The sequence below is a fragment of the Muscardinus avellanarius genome (genome assembly GCF_963383645.1).
Source record: "Muscardinus avellanarius genome assembly, chromosome: 13".
NCBI lineage: Eukaryota > Metazoa > Chordata > Mammalia > Rodentia > Gliridae > Muscardinus > Muscardinus avellanarius.
In genome coordinates, this window is record NC_137799.1 from 73,122,846 (window position 1) to 73,143,104 (window position 20,259).

The window sequence follows — 20,259 nt, forward strand, 5'->3', positions numbered from 1 at the left end:
TATGCAGAAGATTTTAGTTTGAAGATTTTCTATTTATTGATTCTCAGATTTTTTCCCCCCGAGCTTTGGGGATCTTATTGAAGAAATCTCTACCATTGCCTATATGTGGAGAGTTGGTCCTATGTTTTCCTTTAGTATTTTGAAAATTTCTGATCTACTTTCTAGGTCTTTGATCCATCCTGAGTTGACTCTTATGCCAGGTGAGAGATTAGGGTCCAGTTTCATTCTTCTACATATGGATAGCTAGTTTTCCCAGCACCCAGTAATGGCTTATCCTTAACAACCAGGATTAGAAGCCAAATAAATCTCAAGGAGAAATGACTGACATCAAAGTCACCTGTAATATCTACTTTTTAAGAAGTAGCAAGTCACCAAACATTTTGTTACCTTTTCCTTCTTCCTCTTTCCCTTGCCATCATAATTACAGACAGCAATTACTTTATCAGTTGGCTTAGAAAAACAAATTCCTTTTAGCAGAAGTCAAAATATGATCTTGTGGTCAGTTAAAATATCTCTTCCATGAATGAGAAAAAAATATGTAGTAAGGACATCTGAGCCAAAAAAATGAATTAATCTTGGGCAGCAGTGGTAGATGTGGCCACAGTTCTGTCCCCACCTTTCCCTGATGGCCAGGACTTACAGGTGAGAAGGAAGAAGAGAGCCAGGAGGGTGAGGATGTACTTGGCTACCCTCAGAGCCCAGCTGAGGCTTAAGCCCTAAGCATTTCATTTTGGGATCTCACTGCTACCACAGAATATGGGAATAAGGGGGAACAAACCAAAGAGATGAACTTGAAACCAAGGTTAGTATCATGTGGGAAAACCTTATCATGGGTAATTTTTCTTACTGTAATAGATAAATTACTTGCCCCCGTTGCATCCAGAAGATTAATAACAGACAAACTTTGGCTCTTGAACATTTGTTCAGTATCATCCTATCTTTGTTACCTCTGCTTTATTCTAATTCTCACATCACTGGACCAAAGGAACTTGAACATCTGTTCACAGATTTGGTCCTAACCCTCTGCCAGCATTAACCACAAAGCACTAGAAATAGAACAAAGAGACAAATGGGTGGCCCAAAGTAGCTTCTAGGCTTACCATACTATCCTACCTGGGCAAGAATCCAAGACCAATTATAGATTGTCAAAACCCTGATGGTTTTTAGATCATGGACCCATGCTTATTTTCACAGCAGGTAGGAGTTATTAAATGGCTAATTATCTTCTTCACTGATTTGTTTTCGATGCCCGTGGTCTCAGGGCCTGAGGATCATTTTCTCGGATGCGTCCCGGCTCATCTTCAGGCTCAGTTCCTCCAGTGGTGTGCGGGCCACCATCAGACTGTACGCAGAGAGCTACGAGAGAGATCCCAGCGGTCACGACCAGGAGCCACAGGTATGAAAGCAGAGCTGCACTCTCCGCACTATGTGTCTCACCATTCCTAGAAAATTTAGAGAGCTCCCGTGGGCCTTCAACAAAATGGCATATTGTCAGCTTCAACTAACAAAAAATCCTGCCCTGGAGCATGTATGAGTTCCGACCAGAATTTCCCAACTAACTTGCCTCCTTTGATTGTTATCCAGTTTATTATGAGTGATATTAAGAAAAGACACTTAATATAGAAACTTAAGAAAATTTTGAGTTCGAGTCAAACTAGTTGACCTCCTCAGAGCCAGACTCTGCTCATGTAAGTTATGAATTTCCATGGGTTTGGAAAACTCTAGGTTGGACCATAACCCTGAGATACCAAAATAGATGCAACTCTGAGCTTCTTCTCTGAGACTGTTGCAGCAATCATAGATAGCTCAACCATACACGCCTCCCACTCCCATAGTTTCTAAAGCAGACCACCCTGATTACTACCAGAAAAAAAAACCACCAGATGGTAGGCACACTGTGCTACACTGCTGGAAAACATGCCTCCTTGGTCTCTACTTCAACCTGGGTTTTGCAGAGTCTTTAACAAAATGATTCCTTGAGTAGGAACATCTGCAACAGAGACATATTACTTTTCATTGCAGATATGTTCAGAATTTGCCACGGACACATTCAGACAGTAGGGAGGCTTTTCCTTCTTTCCCATTTAGTTTATTTTTCATGGTATTTTTCCTTGGAGAATCTCCAGGACTTTGATAATAATGGTGCTATATGGATCCTTACACCTGTTCCTATCACCAAAAGATCTGTCTAGAGCAGAAATAATCCCAGATGGGGAATAGAGGGATCATCCCAGATGGGGAAGATCTTGAGCTGTTCTCAGGATCGTGGGGAGCACGAGAGGGCAGATCACGTGGCCTGCATTCAGCCCTTGGCTCCTCCTCTCAGGGTCACAGGCTTCCCATGCAGGGGAGCAGCCATGCTTTGCCAAATAATTTGTTAGTGAGTACATTTCGCCCAAGATAGTACCGAATCATGCAAGAACTAGATAGAGGCTTACCCTCTCTTTCCGAATAAAGCTCTCCTCTCCATCCCATGTTGGGAAAGGAGATTAAAGCAAGGCCTGGATGTCCAGAGCTACGTCCAGGGTGAGGAATGATATTCCTGGCCTCCCTTGCTCTGACTCATTCTGACTTGGGGCTATTTTTTCTCAACATTCTTTACCCTATTTGCACAGGGTAAGTGGTTATGATACTTGCTTATTATTATTTACCTTCCTCCCTGAGTCCAGGCCATTATGCCTGTGTGGAACAATCCAGTATACAGAGGAGCCTCTCTGAGGTGGGCCATAAAAATAAAGTGGTGCTTTTTATAAGGCTTCCTTTGAAGCCAAACCCTCTGTAGGCCTGTTTTTAGAAGGTTGTACAAGTAAAGAAAACATAGATAGTGCTTGTTTTAATCTCCAGTGCTTACATATATTCTATGTTGTTGACTTAAAGAGTTTTCCAATATGGATGTTTAGGAATCTCTTCACTAATGGACTCTTCTGATCACTGACAGTCCCTGGCTTTTTAATCACAACTAAGACTTCTCCCAGACCTAACTAGTTGGGCTTCAGAGTACTTAGCACATGATCTAGCTAAAAATATTACATTAAAATAGGACTTCTTGTTAAAATAGCATACATCAGTGACTCACCAACTTAAGCTCTATTATATAATATATTTTAGCCAAGTAGAATATAGAGTAAAATTTTAAAAGAAATCTAAACACCCAAGGAAAGGGAAGAAGATTCCCCCAGCAGGCCAGCCTATGGTAATCACTGATCAGCTCTAGTTTGGCCCTTATAATTTTGGGGTTCCTCGTAAATGTGGCTTTATAGCCGGGCGTGGTGGCGCAGGCTTGTAATCCCTGCGCTTGGGAGGCGGAGACAGGAGAATCACGCAGGTTCAAAGCCAACCGCGCTGGCTTAAGAGACCCTGTTTCCAAATATTAAAAAAGTATAAAATAGGTCTGGGAGTGTAGCCCAGAGATAGAAGGGTTTCCAAGAACCCCAGTACCACCAAAAAAAAATATTTAGCTTTATAGGACCACCTACTTCTGCCTTCCCAAAGCTCTGGAGGGAAAAGCTTTTGGTTAACAGAGATTAAAGATAAAACATATTCTCAAGCTGCTGGTGTTATTACTAATCCAGGGCCTAGCCAGAAAAGACCTGTTAGTGTTGCTTTCTCAGCTGCAGAGAGAACCCTTTCTACCTTTTCAGCTTGTTCTTATTTGCATCCCAGAAAGCAGAGGACAAATACTCACCCTGCCCCCGTCCCCCATGCCTGTGTACACACAGACACCCATTAAAGTAATTCTCCAATCTGCAGAGATTTCATTGATAATCTTACTCCAACTCAACCCATAGGGTTTAATGTTTTACCCACCCCAAACCAATGACCATCTACATTCAAGTTATTTTATAAGAAGGCAGATAATTCCTTTCAGCTGGCTTATTAGCATCTGGCCGTTGGATTTTGAACATGGGTTGTTTCTTTCCAGACAACATACGTGCACAGATCATGTTTTAAGTATTTGTTCCTGTTACCCTGCAGAGGTATTTATAACTATGCTAGTGATTCAACTACATGAGTCTCCTCCATGTAGATTTTCCATTTGTTTATTTTTATAAGTGATTATACTGTTTGTTTTATGTTAATGTAAAATCTTTTTACCTACATAAAAAGTCTTTTACCCATATTTACTTATAAATGGTAAAGGCAGGAGGGACCTGAAGATAAGGTGTTTGCTTTGTTCTCTCTCTATGGCAGAGATAAATCAGGATGGTAAGTGTCCAAAGGCCTATTGCTGGAAGGTTACATGGTTTTAAAAATTCAAGATTAATTTTACTACAGATTTTTATGGAGATCAAGTGGGCCTTCAGTTAGCTCACCAGCCAGTTGGTAAGGATTTGGAAAATGGGGTATTCCAGAAGTGTTTAAATTCAAAGGTAACCAGGAACAGAATGATTGTTTCTCTCTTCTTTCCTTATCCAACTTATTAGCAGGGCTGCAGAATTAATTTTTTATGACTGGGCATGGTGGCGCACGCTTGTAATCCCAGAATTCTGGAGGTGGACACTGGAGGATCGTGATTTGCGACAGCCTCAGCTACTTAGCAAGGCCCTTTGCAAGTCTGTGAGACCTTGTTTCAAAATAAGGAGTAGCCGGGCGTGGTGGCGCATGCTTGTAATCCCTGCGCTTGGGAGGCGGAGACAGGAGGATGGTGCAGGTTCGAAGCCAACCACGCTGGCTTAAGAGACCCTGTTTCCAAATAAAAATATATAAACAATAGGTCTCGGAGTGTAGCCCAGAGGTAGAAGGGCTTCCAGGAACCCCAGTACCACCAAAATAAATAAATAAATAAATAAATAAATAAGGAGTAAAAAAAAATAGAGCTGGGGATGTAGCTCACAGGTAGAATGCCCCTGGGTTTCATCCCCAGTATCTCAAAAAGAAATTAATTTTTTATTAACTTCCTTTTCCTGTCCCTAAGCCTATGGGTGGAGTAGCTAATGAACAATAGAAGGTCCAAAAGAAAAAGGATGCTGTTTTGTTAAGGACTAGGATAACCACTGATCGTCGAAGGCTAATCAACCACTGGCTTCAATACTTTTATTGAAGAATATAACCACACCACACCCCTATCCTTGGGAGGAGGCTGACTCTTTCCAACCTTCCTTGTAACTGATAAATTAATGTATTTCTGATCAGCTTTACCTAGATGATTTGAAGGACTAATGCCTAAGTACTTGTTCATTCATCAAACCAAAGACCATCTGCCATTTTGTTCTACCTGGTCTTATTAGACTTTAATAATACATAAATCAAGAGCCCAGAGCCATTCTGTTGAATGTAAGGAAACCATATGATTTGTCATGGCAACTCTTTTGAGAGTGAAGAAAGACACTGCTGATACTTACGTTGAGACTCTCCCCAGTAAACCATGAGATTTGTTGTAGAACTGCAAATCTCTTTAGATACGGGTTTCTGGGTAAGAGGGAAAGTGCGAGGAGTGAAAAGAGACCAGTGGTTCTCCACCCAGACTACACATCAGAACTACTTAAAGAGATTGGAAGAACACCCAGGACTGGCCCCACTTCCCAAAGTAGAATGAAAGTCTACTTTCATTGCACTGAGGTGGGACTTGTGCTGTTTCAAAGCTTCCCAGGTGACTGAGAACAGAGCTTCTCAACCACTAATGATGCACTAATTACCTAGGGATCTTGCCAAAGTTCGTTCTGAGTTAGGTTTGAGGAAGGCCAGAGGTTCTGCAATTCTAACAAGCTGCCAGGAGATACTGAATAGCAAAGAGTCATATGAACTGTGAAGTCCTAACAGCAGGGTTCTGTATTCTTTAAAACTGTAGAATGTGTGGCACCTGTTTCTAGTGCATTGATCGTGTCCTTTAGACCTTGATCTCCTTGGCCTTTTGACTCCACCTGTGTATCTTGCAGCCATCACCACCTTGAAATGTAAACTCCTGTCAGCGTCCTTCACACAACTCCCCCCAAAACCAAAATACAAAAGGAAAGCAGAGCCACTGTCCTCTCCATCCCAGTGAATGGCAGTGTACCCTTCAAGGGGAGCGCACAAGCCCACATCCGTCCTTGACAGCTTGTCCTTGCACTCGACTTCCAACAATAACTCCTATCAGTGTGACTTTCCAAACACATCCAGAATCTGACCCTGTCTCACCTCCACCATTTTTACATCCCCGATCTCTTCTCTGGACACCACAGTGGTCTCTTGACTGTCCACTCACCACCACAGTTGCCTGTGGAACAGGTAATTTCTAGATTAGAGGGTCAAATTAGGTGTGTGTGTGTGTGTGTGTGTGTGTGTGTGTGTGTGTTATTGGAAATTGAACCCAGGGAGATTCTTCCTCCAAGCTATATCCCTAGCTTTTTAAATATTGTTTGTTTTGAAACAAGGTCTTTCTAGGTTGTTGGGAGTCTTAGTATGTTGCTGAGGCTGGCCTCAGCCTCCCAAGTATTAGGATTATAGGTATGTGCCACACACCTAGCCCAGACTAGGTATTTCTTATAATAAAACTCACAATGTGTGCACAATCTATTCTCAGCACAGCAGCAAGAGTTATCTTTTCAAATATGGTAGAATGCCTCACTACTCTATTAGAATCTTTTTCCCCTCTATCCCACTCAGAGAAGGGACAAAACCTTTAGCATGGCCATGAGAATCCCACTGGATTCCCCTTTCCCCTCTGACCTCATATCCTGCCTCTCTTTTCATTCCTCCACTCTAGCCATTGTTCTGTAAACATGCTAAGAACACTCTGCATGTATAGTGGCTGTTCCCTCTGCCTGCAATGCCTTTTCTTCTAATACCTACACAGCTTTCCTCTTACTTTTCATGGAGGATTTCCCTGGCCACCATACATAAAATAGCCCTCATGCCCAGGTACTTCTTGTCTCCTTTGTCCTGCTTTACTTTTCTTTGTAACCCCTTTTCCCTATCTAACATATACACTTACTTGTTTATTTTGTAGTCTTTTACTATATTCCAAGTGCACAGGATAGTGCCTAATTTGTGTAAATATCCAATAAAAAATTTGCCAAATTTATGAAATGTTGAGAATTAATTGCTTTGGAATGTCTCAGAGCAATTATGATGTATGCGAAACTGAAATATTCTGTATTCGGCATACTTTGGTATTACCACTGGGCTTCCTCCTATCATGGAGGGGTTGAATTAAATAAGTTGCCATTTTTAAGGTACCTGCAATGTGCCAGACTCTATTCTAGATAATTCTCATATATCTACTTATTTTATTCACCATTCCAATGGCTCCTTGGGGCAGTCAAAGAAATTGAATGAGGGAGTGATTCAGATTTATGAAATAGTTTCTGAATTGAAGTGTCAAACTAGGTCTTTCTTATAATCAAATCCGTAATGTCTATACTAATGCTTAAGGTCCAGAGGCGAGAGTATTTCTCCTTCTCTGTGCCTGAGCCCCACACTACATCTGCAGCCTTAGTTCAGCATTATTATTAAAAGGTTTTTCTTCTCACACCAACTGATGTTCTGAGTCTCTTGTGTCAACTATTTATCCAACAATTCACATCAATTCAATTCAGTTCAATCTAACACTGTTTGGAGTGAGCCCGACCCCAGAGGTTAAGTGCTGGGTGCTACAGGACTGTCTCACTTCAGATCCAGCTGCAAATGGGGGTACCCAGATCATCTGTAACTCACTATAACTGGTTTATTATAAAAAATATAATTCAGAAAAGAAACACAGAGGATGAGCTATGGCTGGTGGAGTGTGGCACTTATGTGCCTCATCCAGGCAAGACATCCTCCCAGAACTTTGACATGTGTGCTAAGCCTTGTTTTTTATGGTTGTTCATGGAGTTTTCATGACCTAAGTATGATCCATGAAATTATTGGACCTTGGGAGTTGAGCTCAGTCCCCAGCCATTCTCTCCTCCCATGAGACCAAAAGATGGAGCTGAAAGTTCCAACTCTCTGACTACTTGAGTGGATCCTTGGGCAATTGGCCACCAACCTAAGCTCTGCATGGCCACTAAGAATCGCTTCATTAGCATAAACCAGGTATGTTTCAAATAAGAATTGAAAAAAGTACATCACTCAGGGAGGTCAAGAGTTTTTAGGAGATCTGTGTCAAGAACTGGAGGCAACGACCACATGCACTTTTTAAGTCATTCTACATCTTTAAGAGTAGATAGATGACCAGTTTTCCTTTAGTTTTAATTATCAATGAATATTTAAAACATTATTAAAACAATAATGTTTTAGAATCTGAGCACAGCAGCACAATCCTGTAGTCCCAGTGCTTAGGAGGCTGAAACAGGATAATCACAAGTTCAAGGCTAGCCTCTGCAGCAAAGCAAGACCCTGTTCAAAATAAAAAAATAAACAAGGCTAGGTGCGTAGTTCACTGGTAGAGTGACACTGATTCAATCCCCAGGATCACATAAAAAAAAAAGGAAGGAAGAAAGGAATTCTAAATGCATACTGGATACTGGTTATATATTATAGTTAATAATGGATCTGGGGTGATTGATCAAAAGCTTGAAGAATAGAATTAGGAATAGAATTAGGAATGTAAATAATATATATGATATGAAAGAGTTGGAAACATGGTGGTGTTCAGAAGTGACATGTAAATGGCCCTTATTTAGGCATTCCATTTTCATGACAAGATGAATATGTATAACTATGTGTTTATATGTGTGCGCGAGAGCATGCATTCATGATTTTGGAATCATCCCAGGTGAATGTATATCAAAACCCTTTTTTACTTAAAAGAAAAATCTGCAGAGGAACATTTGATAGCCACATATGCAAGGGAAACCATGAGGAAACACTTCATTTTATTCTTCTCCCTAGAATGTCATCTGTATTGCTGCAATCTGTAACTATGGGAGTGGGGGTGAGTCTAGAAAAGAAACACGCGGTGAAAGCCTCGGGCAGTAAACACTATGGCCAAGTTGAGTCTCTGGCTCGCTCTGCTCGGAAGAGAGGCATGACCCGAAGGTCTTCAGAAATTTAAAAAATAATTTGAGGTGGAGAATGATGGCCAGCTGTTCTCCATAGCTAATGAATATGTAATTTGAGGAAATAAACTCAAGCTGAACTGGAGAAGATTCAGATTGTCTCTTAGAATAATTTCTCCATTGTGAAAGCTCCTATCCGGTTAGGATAGCTGGTTTGTGCTTTTCTAGAAGTCCCTATGACTACACAGATTCAAATGATTGTTAAGTATGGTCAAAGGACCAGGTGTGGTGGCGCACACTTGTAATCCCAGCACTCGGGAGACTGAGACAGGAGGCCCGCACAGGTTCGAACTAGCCTCAGCAGCTTAGTGGGGCTCTCAGCAACTTAGTGAGATGCTGTTTGAAAATAAAATATAAAATAGGTCAAGGGCGTAACCTGGGTCCCATCCTCAAGACCACACACAAATAAATAAATAAATAAATAAGTAAATATGGTCAAATGTAGAAAGGACTGAGCAAGATAGTCTCAAAGTACTTTTCAGTCTTAAAATATTAGCTCTGTGATTATATATAATACATATAGCATTAGATATAACATACCATACAGAACATCATATGTATATGTGTATGTATATGTACATATATACATACACACATACACACACACACATACACACACACACACACACACACACATATATATATATATATATATATATATATTTATTTATTTTATTTTATTTTTTTAAAGAAAGAAGAAACAAACAAGATCTAGTCAGGTGGATTAGATTTCCCTCTAGTGGTATGGAAAGGAACTTAGTATAACTGTTTGCAACAAATCAGTTGTAGCACAATTAAACTTGGGAAGAAGCAAAGATGTGTAGGTTGCCTAAGTTCCTACTCATTTAGCTGAATGACCTCGGGGCAGGGGGTTGGCTGACAGCCTTCCTTTTTGCTTAGGTGTTAAAATTCGGAGCTCATTCTGCCTTTACTCCACTGTTTTCCACTGAGCTGAGAACACTTCCTGGGATGGTCAATCATCTGCTGACATGTGGAGACTCCCTGGGGTTTGGAAAGTTGGCAGATGCTTCCCAGGGGCTAGTGTCTCTTGCAGACCAGGCTGTTTAAGTTTTGATGACAGTGAGCTTTCCTTGGCCAGTAGCTTCAAGCAAAAATCCCTTTAAAGTGTGTGTGAGGGTCCTGTTCACCCACACCATGTACTCCTACAGCTGAGGAAAAGGAGGTGCCTGCCACTGTGACTGTCATCTGCTCACCCCACAGACAGCACCCATCTCAACTCCTCCTTTACCATAACATATAAAAAAGCAACTCTTATTTTAAATCTTGCAACAATACCTTGGCTTTGCCAACTCCTCCCGCAAATCTAATGGCCTTAAGAACAGAACAGCCAGGCATGGTGGCGCACACCTGTAATCCCAGCATTAGGAAGGCTGAGACTGGAGGATTATGGTTCACAGATCCTGAGGCTACTTAGTGAGGCCCTCTGTAACTTAGTGAGAGCCTATTTCATAATAAGGAATGAAAAATGGGCGGGGGGTGTAGCTTGGAGGTTGAATGCCCTTGGGTTCCATCCCCAGACCCACAAAAATAATAATAATAATAATAATAATAATAATAATAACTGAACAGTGAGCAAAGAGCTTAAAGTTGTACCTTGATCCTGGTTTGGGGTTAAGATAAAGGTTCAGATAAAGGTTTAGAAACTCTAAACTTTAGCCAGGCATTGTGGCACACAAGTGTAAACCCAGGTCTTGGGAGGCATTCTTGGTAGAAGATCACAGGTTCAAGGCCAGCTTCAGTACCTTACAGAGCCCCTATTTTGTTTTGTTTTTTTAAAGTTCGGGGGTGTAGCTTGCCCTTGGATTCAATCCCTAGTACAGAAAGAGAGAAAGAGAAGAAACTCTAAACTGTGAACAATTATATTTCCCTTCCCTATTTCCTTGTATATAACTCAAAACAAAAACAAAATTAGCTTTAAAAATCAAAGTAAGAAAATGTAGCGACACTTTGACTTTTTGTGAGTCTATTCTGATTTTCTAAAATATTAAGTATTAATTTTTACCTCTGCTTTTCTGTATCTGAAACATATGCATTACCAGCTACTGGTTAACTCAGTGCTGATGTTGTGCACAAATCACTAAGTCTTGCTGGATCTTGTTTACTCAGCCCCAAAGGGGAACATGAATGAATTTGCATTGGCCACACAAGTACACAGGGTCACAGGCCATCACTCCTCTTGCCGGATGAATGGGTTTGACAGACTGTGCCCAGCACAGTCTGCGTTTTCAGCATCCTCTTTGTCCCATCCCAGGTGGACAGCACAAGCTGACTTTTCTGTGCCTTTCAGCAGAAAGCTGCTCGAGTTGAATGGGCCAGTGGTGACTCGGGCTTTCTTTGAAGCCAGACTTTCTTTAGTGTATAGTAAATCATCTGCTGTGCTTATAACAAGAGCATATCTTAGCAAATGCATACTGACTGTAAACCTGACACTGGCTGTGACCTTCAGAAGATGGCCCTGGACCAGTCCAGCCCTTGCAATCAGCCTGCATCTGGAGGAGGCTTGCCTGGGCTCCTTATCACAGTCAGGATTCATTTCCCAGAAAGTAGAACCTAGCCCATGAGGGGAGGCCTGGGGCTAATTGAGCTCTCCTGCCTACTCTTGGTTGGTTTTAAGTTTGCCTCCTGGTCCCAGGCTGGGAACTTTTTTCTCAAGTGTAGGTGGAGTGCCCCATTCTCTGCTTTTGTCTCCCAGGAATGCTGGGAGGCACAGTAAGTCCCAGGAGAACAGCATTTCTATACCAGAACCAGAACATGTCGGCTTTAGGCAAGAAGAGAAGCAATTCAAGGTTTATGAAATTCTGGTTTTATGTTTCTTTTCTGGGTCTCACTCCTGAGTGTTTTTTTTTTTTTTTTTTTTTTTTTTTTTTTTTGGTAGAAGTCAGCACGGGAAGCGCTGCTTGGTTGGCTGGGGCCTGTAGACCCCATACTTATAAGGAATGAAGTTAGATGAAGTTGGGGGATTGGCTAAAAATGGGGAGGTTTCATTAGTGTTCAGATGCGGAGATGCGGTAAGGTCAACAAAACAGGGGACCTCTGTCACTGTGAAGACAAGTTTTTACAGTTCCCTGGAAGAGGGGGCTTGGTGTGTACACCAGGCCACATGGGGAAAACCAGGGTCAGCCAGGAGCGCAGGACCAAAACTTTAGCGATGCCTTTATTATGCTTTCAGAGGGAAAACTAAGCTAGGAGGGTGGGCAGGGTTAGGATCGTCTAGTCTGAATAATTCCAGCAGGCTCTGGGGGCAGACAGACTGTGCTAATTGCCTGGTCTAGTTACCTTCTGAGATTGAACTCCCTAGCTTTTGATTACAACCAAACATTAACAGAAAATGTCTTAGCGTATGATTGTATTCATAAAATTAAGTTCTATTTTTTTAGGTGTTTTGTTTCTTGTGTGCGTGGATTCTTCTCTTTTCTATGTAAAGCAATTGCTTACAAATGATTTTCAGATGAGCAACATTATAACTATGCCAAAAGAAAAGGGACAAAATAAACAAATAAGAGAAATAGGAATGTCAGTCCTGGCAAATACTTACAACTTGTAGGTAGCAAATTTGTGCCACTTCAGCAGGTGCCCCAGGCCAGAATATTCTGGTTTGAATGGGGCTTCCAGCAGTTGGTGACAGGCACTATTACATTTCAGATTTTGTAACAGTGACCCTCAAATTCACCTTCCAAGGAAGCCCCATGTCACCTACAAGCAACAAGTCCCCTTCCTTCCTTCCTTCCTTCCTTCCTTCCTTCCTTCCTTCCTTCCCAATCTCTCTCCCTACTGGTTGTATTCTCAGGGATTGTAATCAAGATGGTCATTGTGGTGTTCCAAAAATTCTAAGATACCTTGATGATATAGTACTAAGATTTTCTAGCTGTACATGTTATACCGTCTCTGATTATGTGGGTACTTCTATATTTGTGAATCAAGCTGATAACTCCAACTCATGTTAGCATAGTATATTTTATTACTAACATTGTTCAGCATCAGCAGTAATTAAGAATTCACTTTCCTTTTAATGAATATGATTTGATAAAAATTTATTTTTTTGTACTGGGGATTGAACTCAGAGGCATTCTACCTCCAGGGTAGGTCCCCAGCTTGATTTATTTATTTATTTTAATTTGAAAACAGTGTCTCACTAGGTTTCTGAAAATCTCACTAGATGGCTGAGTCTGTCCTTAAAACACCAATCCTCAGCCTCCCAAGTACTGGGATTACAAATGTGAGTCACCATGCCTCGCTGATAAAAGCTTTTAAAGCAGATGCATCTTATACAGCTTCTAGCACCGTGAACTCTTCTATACAAAGGGTAGTTCTTGAACCAGCAGCATCAGCTGGTTGCTCTTTAGAAATGTGTGGTCTTGGGCCCCATTCGAGACATGCTGAGTCAGCTTCTGTACTTCAACAAGCGATGTAGGTGATTTGTGTGTGTGTGTTTAAGTTTGAAAAGTCTTGCTCCAGATAAACTTTGGGATCCTTGTTTCTATGTCTGCCTGGCAGGTCAATGAACAAAAAGGGAAACAAGAAAATTAGTTTCACTTTGCATCTCCACAGAAACCCTACGTCAGGATCTACTCAGCAGCGTGAGACTGTTTTCTTCACACAGTTATCCTAGTTGAGCTGAGAGATTCAAAATAACCCCTGGATGAAGTAAAGAAAGTTATCGTTTGCTTTTTTCCAAGACACGAAGCCTTGCTAAATGTGTGGTTAGACAGTCTAGCACAACTTCAATTTCTAGGAAAAGGCCAATTATTTCAAACATAGGTTGGTTATATGGCAACTGGGTCTTAAAGGCAAAGACCATGAAAGAACATGCTCTTTGGCAAAACCGGCCTTATAAATTAGCCACTGGTGCATATTAGCCACCAGTGAATTCCACTAATGGTCTATGTATTGCAGGGAAGAAATTTCCTGCAGAGGGCTCATTCCCACCTCATGTCAGCACCTGGCAATAATGACGCTGAACTGCCTCCTCATAAGACCCAGGTGGCTGTCGGGGCAGAAGTTCTCTCTCTCCAGTTTCCTTCTGCACCTCAGTTCTGCTATTGGTCTCCGCTCAACATGACAGCCCTTGCTACATCTATCCCATATGACAGTCCTTGCCATTGCTTTAGAAACTGATATGCCCTTAAGAATGTCTTAAGAATGTGTTCCAAATGCTGTGAGGCTGCCTGCTTCGTTCTCACCCTTGTCTGGTCCAAATGCAGTCCTATTGTATTTATTCTCGCTGAATGTAGGGACCAGCCCACAAAACAAAAAGGAAGGCCTCCTCTTCTGGGCTGAGAGCATCTCGACGCAAAGAGATGTTGCCTAGGTTTGAGTGGTTTTGAGCTGCTTTCACTCAAAAGGCTGAGAGCACTTTGACATTCTGAATCTCTTTTTCTCTATCTTCTATCAGAAAAGATAACATGAATTTCATTTTATGGGCAAAGGAACTGAAGCCAACTGTTCTAGCAAGCCAGGCTTCCTGCTTCAACAATAATAACAGTAATAGTGTCAACGCATATTGAGTGCTTGCCTGTATATGGAATGGAAGGAATGTTATGAGTTTTGTATGTATTGTATCTTATTCTTGTCACAATCCAAGACTGTAAGTATTTGTACTATTCACTTTTTTTTTTCTTTTTACAAATGAAAAATCTTTGGCTCTGAGAATTTGAATAGCCAACTATTTTTAAATAGTAAACCTAATACTTGAATCTTGAATCTGGCCCCAGAACCCATGGTCTTAACTAGGGTGCTGAACTGTGTGCCATAAAAAAAAAATGGGAATTGTAATTCACCTAAGAACAATGGATTGGAGTACCCAGTGTGACCATCTTCAGCCTCATATAAATAGCACAATACAAGCCATCATCCAAGTGTTTTCATTTATAATCCTCAAACCCCACAATTCTAGACCGGCAGAAAGTTGGGTCTCTCATACATTTTACTCCCCTTTATACCTTCAAATCCCTTCCAGCAAGTTAGCCCTCTCTTAGAAGGTTGTATTTTCTGGAAGATGGATAACACCACAATACTGCTTGTGACTAACAACTGGGCTGTGGGGAGACAGCCTGTTAGCTCTTTCCCTCAAGAAATAGTATTACTACCCCCACACCCTACCCCCGTCCTCAGGTGGGGCCTGGCCCTGAGCTGGCCTGAATGGAGATGGTGGTACCAGGCCTCCCCCACCTGGCCTCTAGAGGCCTCTATGGAGGCCTGGGAAGTTCCTTGGCAGGAGAGGAGAAAAGACCTCACACTCTCAGGGCTCCACTCAGCCAGGAGTCCCCCTGTCCAAATGGCCTTGGGTCTGAGCATCTCCACTCTGTAGCCTCGCCCACAGGGCTGTGTTGCCCCCAGCAGGGCTGGGCTGCATGCTGATGGTTCCTGAATTTCAGTCCTGTGCCTGCCATGATTAGCTCAGACTGTGCTGAGGGTTTGCATCACAGGGAATAGAGCCCTAAAGGATCTGAGTGTGTTTCCTCCTCCAGAGATTTCTTGAGTTTCTTTCTACAATCTGCCAACCCTCCCCAGCAGGCTTCAAGCTCCTTATGGTAAGAATCAGTATGTCAAGAAAAGAAAAAAATTAAATTGGAATGTCCTAGACTTGGGGGGGGGGTATGTAATTATCCAGGTAGAATCGATAGTCATTAACACTGAAATCATTTTACTGCTTTTACTTCGTTATTGCTTGTTCAGTGTTAGCCAACTCAGATGCCCACCAGGATAAGCAGTAACTCTAGACTGGGATGAGTTTCAGACAGTAGAGCATGAGGGAACCCTCTGAGGATGCAGCTCACTCCAGTCATTGCCTTGTTAATCTAGTGCCAAGTTTTCTGGTTTTAAAAGGAAAAAAATATTTGAGTTCTCACGTAAAATTTTATTTTTCAATCTTAACCAGAAAATGATTACAAAGTAAAATAAATTCTGTGGGAGAACTTCTAGATTCTAATAACTAGGTGATAAAAACTAATCCTTTCTTTGTAAAGAAAAAAAGTAAACTCAAAGAAATGTATAAAAACATCATTATAATGCACCAATAAAAGTATAAAAATAATTTTTTTTAAAAAAGGAGGATGGAGCTCAGATGGGGCAGAACTTTTTCTATTCTAGGGTATTTTTGCCCATCTAGAAGACATGCTAAAGAACATGGGAGCCAGGCATGGTGGCGCACGCTTGTAATCCCAGCATTTGGGAGGCTGAGACTGGAGGATCGCAGTTTGCGGACAGCTTCAGACAGCCTTAGCTACTTAGTGAGGCCCTCTACAACTTAGTGAGACCCTGTTTCAAAATAAAAAATAAATAGGGAAGGGGGTGTAGCTTGGAGGTCAAATAACCCTGGGTTCCATCCCCAATATAAAATAAAAGACCAAAAATAAAAGAACATGGGTTTGAGTAAACTTCACTGGGTGTAGGTCCAGGTGGAGAGCTGTGGCCTATTATACAACCTGGATTTATTACTGAAAGTATTAACCAAAGAGGCAGGGAGGTGGCAGCCCTGTGTGGCAGGTTTATGTGGCTGAAGCACAGAATCATTAGGTAAGTGCTCACCAAAGGCCGAGATCCTGGCACAGCTATTCCCATTCTAGACTTTAAACTCAGAAGAAACCTTTGTAAAGGTAGAAGCAGACTCTAATCTGAGGGGTTATAAATCCATAAGCTACTGTCTCTTAACCACTAGCTCCTTCAGAAATCTCATAGAAGGAAATGAAGGAAGATAACAATGTCCTGGGTCTCAAGTTACTTCTGTAAGTAGTTTTTCAAACAAAATAGCCAGCAAATGATAACAGGTTACAAGGCACTTGAATAGACAGAGTCTCGTGTACTAGAAACAACGGAAATAATATACAACCTAAATAGGCCCCAACGATACTAGAATGCATTCAATACAGACTATAAAACAGTTTTCTCCTCCATTTTCATAGGAATAAAACATGGTATATAAAGACATCAGCAAATAACCAGAAACTATAAAAAGACATCAAGATATTGAAATTAAATAACTGAAAAAAGATGTCTGAAATTAAGAAACAATAAATTTAACAGTGACTGAAAAGTATTAGAGAACTAAAAATATGTCCAAAGAAAGTAGATATGATGCACCTGAAACAACAAAAGATGAAAAATGCATCTTGAAAAATGAAAAGATGAAAAATGAGAAGATCTAACATAATTTAATTTGAACCTCAAATGGGAAGGAGACATTTCTGTAACAAGCAAAACTTGAAAAAATAATAGTTGAGGATTTTTCAAAACTTATAAAGGAAATCAACTCACTGGCTCTAGAAGGACAAGCAGGAGATACAAAAATAAATCCCCATCCAGATACATCAAACTCAAATAGCAAAAAATCAAAGGCAAAGAAGCAATAGTCCGATTGACAACTAAATTTTCAACAGCAACTCTGAAAATTAGAAGACTTAAAGAAAACCACTGTCAGCCAAGACTTTTCAATTTAGTCAAACGCTTCTTGTAAATTGGAAGCAAAATAGAGATGTTTTCAGACAGACAAGACCTGAGTGAATAATCTATTGGCAGATGTACACAAAAGAAATTCTGAAGATGTATAAAAAAAAGTTTAGCAAGAAATAAAAACAATGTTAAAAAGAGAAAGTGGTTCACATGAACATTAGCTATATTAAACACCAATATTAATCTCTGTGGTTCTGAAAATATATACCATGCCAATGTTAGGAGAACTAAAACATACAAACAATAACCATAAACACCAGGGGAGTGATTGTACGTAAAGAAAGAAAGACCCTCTTGCTAAGAGGTTTGCCAGGAAATCAGTTCTCTGCCTTGGTGAGGAGCCAATCATATTGCCCGTGAACTAAGCCTAGGGAGGAAACATGGTATATTCTAAATTCCATGTCTGTTTAGACATGACTGAGAATGTATTTGATGTTCAAGTGTACATGTGGCGTATATATTTCTCAGGGTGAGGCCCCTGCGAGAGTGTGCAGACTTCAGCGACAGAGCCACAAATGCAGGACTGAGGACTCTGCTGAGGGCCAGGCTGTTTGTACATCTGCGTGCCTGGTGACCACTGTGTGAGCCTGTTCTGAGTACTGGTGTCAATGGTGAAATGTGCCGATGAAGAGCCCCCCCCCCCATGATGATATGAGAAAAAAACCTGTCTTATGTTTACTAAGTTTGAAGCTATGCAAGAATAGCTCCAAAATGTGGCTTGGTGGCAATTTAAGGGCAGACAGGATATGCCTTCGCATTGGACTTTTAGTTGCATGTCTACAAGGAAAAGAACCAGCCAAACAAATTCCGTATCTCAGAGTTGCTTTGATGCCTGTAAACAATCAGGCAATGAAAACAGCATGATTTAAAACTGACTGAAAGATTGAATACTAGTCCTATTAATACCTACCATTAGCTGAGTGTTTACTATGTGACAGGCACTTTGCTAATGCTTTACATGCGTTATCTCACTTCATGCATTCAACAACCCTATGAACTAGGGACTATTATTAGCATTCTAATTTCAAAAGTGAGGTACTTTAGGAACCTTGTCCAATTAGTGCTAGAGATGGAAATAAACACAGGCCCTACCCTTAAATGCATTTATTTAGCCAACATATTTCAGAGTCTCGCACGTCAAACTTACCTAGTGAGCAGTCAAGCAGTAAGTCAGCCTAAAGTGCTGTTTATACACTTTTCTTTTGCTGTCGACATCAGCTACCATTGCTTAAAAACTCAAACCACAGTGGCACGTCAAGGACAGACTTGTGTACTCGTACATCCCATGGGCCAGGATTTAGTCCTGGCTCGGTGTGATGGCCCCGCCCAGCTCCATGATGTCCAAGGTCTTCTAAGAAAACTAGAAAGATGCAGGCTGACCCAATTAAAGCTGGAATCTTCTGAAGATGTTCTTATACCCACACCTAATGCCTTTAGGCCTAAGGAGAGTCACACGTAACACAGCTGTTCATGGCTCTAGGGGCAAGTTTTGTGCCTCAGAGGTTTCGTGACATCACCTCTGTTGAACTCTGTTGGTTAATATTCTGAAGCCTGCTGAGTGTCAAGGGAAGTGATAAGAGACCCCAACACTTTTGTGTATGTGTGTGGTCCTGAGGATTAAATCCAGGACAGTTCTACTACTGATCTACATCCCCAACCCTTTCTATTTTGGGGGTTTCTCCAAGTTAGTACATACTGACCTCCAACTTGTGGTCCTCCTGTCTCAGCCTTCCAAATACTGAGACTATAGGCATGTGCTACTGTGCCTGGTTAGACCCCAACTCTTAAATGGAGGAATTATGAAGAGTCTTCAGCCATTGTTCTTAACCTCTGATCTGATGTACTATTCAAATTTATATCACTATCATTAAATACCTAAGATAAAAAGAGAAGGTTCTAGAAAGAGAAGGATTTATTTTAGTTCCAAGTTTTAGAAGCTCTATGACTGGGTCAGACCCATTGCTTTTAGGCCTCTGTTGGGGGTGTCACATGGCAACGGCAAGGAGCTTGTGGTGGAGCAAACTGCACCTCATGGTCAGGAAGCAAAAGAAAGGAAAGGGCTGGGGTTCACAGTGTGTGTATGTGTGTGTGTGTGTGTGTGTGTGTGTGTGTGTGTACTAGGGATTGACCCCAAAGGTGTTCTACCTCTGAGCTACACTACCAGCCCTATTATTTATTTATTATTTATTTATTTATTTATCTATTTTGGAAACAGGGTCTCACCAAGTTTCAGAAGGCCTCACTAAATTGGTGAGGCTGGTTGCAAACCTGTGATCCTCCTGTCTCAGCCTCCCAAGTACTGGGATCATAGGTGTGCACCACCACGCCCGGCTCACAGTTCTTTTTAGGTGCATGTCCTCAATGACCTAAGAACCTCCCGCAAGGCCCCACCCCCTAAAGGCTCCACCAGCTCCCAATGGTGCCACTTTGGGCACCCACTATTTAACATGTGGATCTTTAGGGAATGTCAAACATCTAACCTATAGCAATTGGCTTTAGAATATCCAGTATAATAAAGATGCCCCGTGTCTAAAAGCAAAAAATGCCCTGGCAGCATAGTGTCTTCAATACATCATCTCTTCCTTCATGCCTTCTGATCTGGAAAGTATTTTTGAAATGGCATTTCCTATTTTGTGTTAGTGAATAGTATTTTTATCTGTCAGGATGAGAAAAATAATGTCGCGTGTTATAGTTAGATATAGAATGTCTCCTGAGAAGCCTCACGTATTAATATTCAGAGTTTATATAATTGAGTCAGGAGCATTTTAATCTAATTATTAAATAAATCCATCCTAATGGATTTGTCTGGGTGGTAACCTCAGCTGGTGGG

General features: G+C 41.3%; 1 protein-coding gene across 1 annotated transcript in view; it reads left to right on the forward strand.

The window, feature by feature from the left end:
* Window positions 1–20,259, forward strand: part of PGM5 (phosphoglucomutase 5) — a gene marked incomplete at both ends in the record, with an annotated part of 190,040 nt that overhangs the window by 157,821 nt on the left and 11,960 nt on the right. Inside the window, one exon of the mRNA XM_080708609.1 lies at window positions 1,262–1,396. Coding sequence (XP_080564735.1) covers window positions 1,262–1,396 — 135 coding nt within the window. The remainder of the gene's footprint in view (window positions 1–1,261; window positions 1,397–20,259) is intronic.